Raw genomic sequence first — 5,726 nt, 5'->3', positions numbered from 1 at the left:
GCCCTGAAAGCCTTTGCATTTTTTTTTGAAACAGGGTCTCCCTGTAGCCCCAGCTGGCCTGGAACTAGCTATGTAGACCAGGCCTGGCCTTGAACTCACAGAAATCTACCTGCCTCTGCCTCCCAAGTGCTGGGATTACAGCTGTGTGCCACCATGCCCATCACATTTTTTAAAATTTTCTATTTTTTTAATTTTATGTGGAGTGTATTGCCTACATGTGTGTGAGTGCACCCATGTCATGCAGTGCCTCGGAGGTCAGAAGAGGGCATTGGATTTTTCCTGGAACTGGAGTTAAAGGAAGGTTTGTAGCCGCTGTGTGGGTGCTGGGAATTGAACCAGGGTCCTCTGCAAGAGCACTCAGTACTCTTAACCGCTTTGCCATCTGTCCAGCCACGCCTTTGCATTATTTTAAGATGGATGGTAAGATGATCACATTCTTATTTGAAGACAAATCCAACAGCCAGAGAACACATGGAACATGTGATGGCTGGAAGGACCTGGGGCAGACACACCTCTTCATGCACTATGGGAATGCAAGTGGACACAGATGTTTTAGAAACATCATGGTGTTTCTCACATAGTTATACATGCATCCAGGGATCCAGCCACTCTGTTCCAGGGGTGCATTAGTCAGCTTGGTTCCTACTGTAACAAACACATGTGATAATCAACTTAGACAAAACTGTTTTTTTCTTTGGTCTTTTTGAGACAGGGTCTCCATGTAGCCCCAGCCCCAGCTGGCCTGGATTCACTATGGAGACCAGACTGGCCTCGAACTCCCAGAGATCTGCCTGCCTCTGCCTCCTGAGTGCTGGGACTAAAGGTGTGTGCCACCACGCCCAGCGACAAAACTTTTTTTTTTCTCAGCTCACAGTTTTGGAGGGTTCAGCTCATGTTTAGTTGGTCCCATTGCCTTTGCACTTGTGGCTCATAGTACACTATGGTGGGAGTGCCAGGCAGAGCCGAAACACTCACTTTGTGGCTGAGAAGGCAGAGGAAAGGGAGCAGGGGTCCCACTGTCTCCTTTAAGAACACACTCCAGAGGCGGGCGTGGTGGGGCATGCCTGTAATCCCAGCACTCAGGAGGCAGAGGCAGGTGGATTTCTGTGAGTTTGAGGCCACCTTGGCCTACAAAGTGAGTTCCAGGCCAGCTGGTGCTATAGGGAGACCCTGTCTCAAAAAGACAAAAAAAAAAGAACACGCCCCTAAAATCCTGAGGCCCTCTCACTAGGCCCCACTACTTCCCAATGGTGCCATGCTGGGGACAACCCAAACTATTGCTTTAGGTATTTATCTAAGAGAAATGAAAACATGTATCTATTGTTAACTGTTCATTCCTGTGATGCAGACAAACATCTAGTCACTGATGGGGCACCTAGCACAGACCAAAGGAAAGATTCCATCAAAGGCCAACTTGGTGAACCAATGTTTATTGGGTTACTTACAGGGGTGTGGGTCAGGGGTTATTTACCAGTACATGGGTGATCCAAAGGCAGCTAGCTGCACCACTGAGAAACCCACCCCTCTTGGGTGCTGGCCTCAGCCCTGGCGCGGCTCCTGGCCTGACCTATAAGCAGCCGGTTGGTTAGAGTCTCTTCATGCCAGCAATTGTTTACAGTTTGTATAATCTTGGAGAGGGGCTTTGTGAACCTTGTAAATTTCAGCTTTCTCTGGACTTGCAAGTTTTGTTGATATCCTGAGTCTCCAGGAGGGAATGTTTCAGTGCAAAGGAAATTACCCCACAGTTGTCCAGTAACAAGAAAAAGACTTGCCTGAGAATATTTATAGTAGCTTTGTTCATAATAGTTCCCTCCCAACTAGAGACAGCAGAATCAACCAACTGGAGAATTTTAAAACATTTTGGTATATTCATTCAATGGACTGTTTCTTAGTGATAAAAGGGAATAAGCTTGATATATGCAACAATATGAATGAATCTCAGGCATGTTCAGAAAAGTAATTTTTAGGTGTCCAGTATGTAGAAGAAATAGAGGAAAGGCTGAGAAGAGGCGCAAGGGTACCGTCTGGAGAGAGAGAATTCTTTCATACCGATTGTGGTTGTGGTTACGTGAATATATAACCATATATATTTTGTCATAATATGTGAGGTTTTTTACTTTAAATGAGTGAATCATAATGTATGTAAAATGTAACACCATAAGAACAAAAAAGAGGGAAAGCTGAACCTGAAGTTTTCACGGTGTGCTTAGGTATCAGTGCGAGAACAGAGGAAGAGAAGCTAAGAAGGCATATCAGAGCCGGGCCTGGCATGGTGGTGCATGCCCTTAGTCCCAGCACTCGGGAGGCAGTGGCAAGCAGATCTCTGTGAGTTCAAGGCCAGCCTGCTTTCCATATAAGTTACAGGCCACCTCGGGCTATGGGAGACCCTGTCTCAAAAAAAAAATAAAAAAAGAAGGCAGGTCAGAGACAAAATGCCCTGTGACTGCATTGAGAGATGGGGAGGAAGCTGGGCATCGTGGAGCATGCCTTTAATCATAGTACTCAAGGGGAACTTTATGTTGTCAAAGAACTCTTGATCACACAATTTGATGTTCTTGTTTTATATTTTAGTGCATGTGTGCAAGTCTGAGTATGTGGAGGTAAAGAGAGAATTTTGGGGAGTCAGTTCTTGCCTTCTACCTTGTAGGTACGGTCTCTGTTTTTGCTAGCTGGCCCTTGAGTTTCCAGGTGCTTCTCTCATGTCCACCTCCCATCTCCACAATAATAGTATGCATTGTGCTACCATATCCAGCTTTTTAAATGGGCTCCAGGGATTGAACTCAGGTCAGTAGGCTTGCCAGACAAGCATTTTTACCCATTGTGCCATCTCCCTAGTCCTGTTGGTTTTGCAGATAGGGTCTTAGATAGCCTAGGCTGGCCTCAAACTCACTATGTAGTTGAGGCTGGCCTTGAATTTCTCTTGCCTCAGCCTCCTAAGTGCTGGGATATTCTTTTGTTTTACAGTTTTCTTAGAACAGTTATTTCTTAGAGCTAGTGATGTAGCTCAGTGATATTAACACTTGCTTGGCATGTTCAAGGCCCTGGATTCCATCCCCAGCACCATAAAAACAAAAAATGACAACCAACCAAGTAAAAGCAATCAAACCACGACAAAAATCCCCTTACCTAAAATGTTTCTTTCCTTCTGTGTACTTGAGATAGTTTGTAATTATATACTTTACAGTTTACTTTCAAAGTCTGTTTTGCCTACTGTATTGAATCCACCAGATTAGTTCTCGTAAGTGGTAAGGAACCAGGCTCCAGTATGTGGCACACAGGAGGTACTCAATGATTGCTGGGTGAGCGAACTGTCATTTCGGTGGTCAGAAGGGCACAGGTAAGGCATGGGCTAAAGCAGTGATTCTGAGAGTTTAGTCATCATTTAGTCATCACTTAAATACAAGAGAAAGGAGTGGGACAGGGAAATCTGGTAAAAAAAAAAACCTTTGGGGATTTGCATTTATTTTATATAAAAGCAGGACATTCTTTGACCTGGTCCTGTGGACCAAGTTTACATTAAAGCAGCCCAGTTTAACCTCATATTATAAACTCCACATTGCAGCCAGGGGCAGTCAAAGCACTCTCCACAGATCTTCAGGAAATCCTTAGTTTCTCTGGGGCTAGGAATTAGTTCCACGATTTCTTGGCTTTGGTGCTATTGGCATTTGCTTGAGATACTTCTTTTGTGTGGGGAGACACTGTCCTCCCCACTGTAGGATTTAGCATAATTCCTAGATTCTACCCAATAGTTTACGGAACATTCAGTGTAACAAACACTACACACTAAATGTTCTCAGAAGTAGACGTGGTGGGCGAAATCACCCTGCTTGAGAACCGCTAAGTTAGTCAAACCTAAGAAAGCTTAAAAAACTCAGCTGATTTTAACAGCTGTGCAAATGTTGATATTGTTTTTCTCATTGCCTTATGCTATTGTGGAAAATTATTCATAAACCTGGCATGAAAACATATTGTGCATACATATATCTATTCATTTTTAAACTTCTAAAGAAATACTGAAATACAATTTTTAACATTTTAATAATGTAGTAAGGATCATGAAGAAAACCAAATTTGTGACTGAGCATGGTACATGCCTGTAATCCCAGCATTGGGGGTAGGGGATACATGAAAGCCTGAATTTAATCTCCAACACCCACACAAAAAGCTGGATATGGTGGCTTGTGCTTTATGTCCCCTGCATTGGGGCGGGGGAAACAGGTGGATCCCTGGGATTTGTAGGCCAGCCAAAATTAAAATAGAGAAAATGCATGGGGAACAGATTTGGGGCTGAGGGCAGGAAGAGGACATATTGCTGCCATTTATTGGGTGCTTTCTTCATTTTACATTTTGTAAACTTACTTTTTTCCAAAAAAGTGTTTAGAAGATCGTATTTTACAAACAAAAGATACTCTAAAAGAAAATGCATAACATCAGTTAACATTTTGGTTCACATGCCTTAGTCCCTTTCTTTGCTACCCATTTCTCCCGGAACAGGACAATCAAGAGATTTTTGCATGTGAGATGGCAGAGATTTGAGCATTTAAGTCAGTTGAAGAACTTAAGCTAGAAAAGAGGAAAAGGAAATTACCTGCAAGTGTGTTTTCTGATAAAGTAAAAGGGAATAGATTTTTAAACAGAGGTGGATTTACTAGATTACAAGCAGCATTTTCTGCAATGAACACACAAGAATATGCATACTTAGGTGTATTGTGATACTTGTATCTACACGCATTATATTGCAGTAGCTATCTGCAAGTATGTAGCTACACATTGTAGTACTTGTATCTACATGTATTATCATGTATTATATTGTTCTCTACCTGCAGGCATGTAGGTTTATATACATTGGCTACAGGTTAATATTGTATCCACAAACATATGCGTGTGAGAGCTACTCTAGAATGTGCTTTTTCACTTATTGTAACCAAGTCCCCAAGCTCTACATCCTTTCCGAATGCCGCAAGTAGCTGTTTTTAATGCCACCTCGTAACATTGAACATTGCGGCCGTTTAGAATTCTTCAATGCCGTGAGTTAACATCTTGATGATGAAATACCTAAAAGTCATAGCCAAGATTATTCTTGCTTGAGCAGAAACTCGTGCAAGTAGAATTGCTGAGTCAAGGGTCGATTATACTCAGTGGCTTAAAAATCGCTTTGAAACAGCCTGCCTCAGGTATTCATTCTTTACCTGGGGAGGAGAGGTGGAAGCAGAGAGGTTAAACAATCTGGCTCAAGGTCAAAAACAATTAGAAGTAGGTGAATTTAAAAGCGGCCCGGGCTCCTCCGGCAGCTGCAAGGGTGGAATTTGCGGTTTTTTTTAAGGCGTGTTTCGGTGGGGGAGGGGCCGGGCGGCGGGGAAGGAAACTTGTGTCGCAGTAGAGGAGGAGGAGGAGGGGAGGGACCCGAGTCTGCCGCGGCGAGTAAGACTGAGCTCGGGGCCCGCCAGGCCCCGGAGCCGCTAGCGGGTCACCTCCGTGTCCCTGAACAGCTCCCAGCGAGGTCCCGGCCGCGCTCCGGAGCAGTCACCGAGCGTCTGCCCGGTCCGGCGGCCTAGCTGCTAGGGCCTCCATCTTGGGGCCCGCCGGCTGCGGCGCCCCCGGAAGGGGTTGCCGAGTGGGGCATTCACTTCCGGTCTGGGGCCTGCTGCGGCGGCGGCGGCGGCGGCGGTGGCGGCGGCGGCGGCGGCGGCGGCAGCGGCGGGGCGGGGGAGAAAAAGGCGCTGGGG

At 45.1% G+C, this 5,726-nt stretch overlaps 1 protein-coding gene across 3 annotated transcripts in view; it reads left to right on the top strand.

Annotated features, from left to right (window-relative positions):
• The window catches only part of Tnrc6a (trinucleotide repeat containing adaptor 6A), a 208,528-nt gene that overhangs the window by 113,602 nt on the left and 89,200 nt on the right, over positions 1-5,726 (top strand). Inside the window, exon 1 of one of the 3 annotated variants that reach the window (XM_008849204.3) lies at positions 5,004-5,027. The exons of the other annotated variants lie outside the window; for them this stretch is intronic. Coding sequence (XP_008847426.1) covers positions 5,023-5,027 — 5 coding nt within the window. The 5' untranslated portion in view covers positions 5,004-5,022. Of the gene's footprint in view, positions 1-5,003; positions 5,028-5,726 lie in introns of those variants that run through there. 3 annotated transcript variants of the gene reach the window in all.

This window comes from Nannospalax galili, unplaced genomic scaffold (assembly GCF_000622305.1).
Source record: "Nannospalax galili isolate Female #2095 unplaced genomic scaffold, S.galili_v1.0 scaffold84, whole genome shotgun sequence".
Lineage (NCBI taxonomy): Eukaryota > Metazoa > Chordata > Mammalia > Rodentia > Spalacidae > Nannospalax > Nannospalax galili.
Note: the sequence above shows the minus strand (reverse complement) of the source record. Positions and strands in the feature narration are given on the sequence as shown.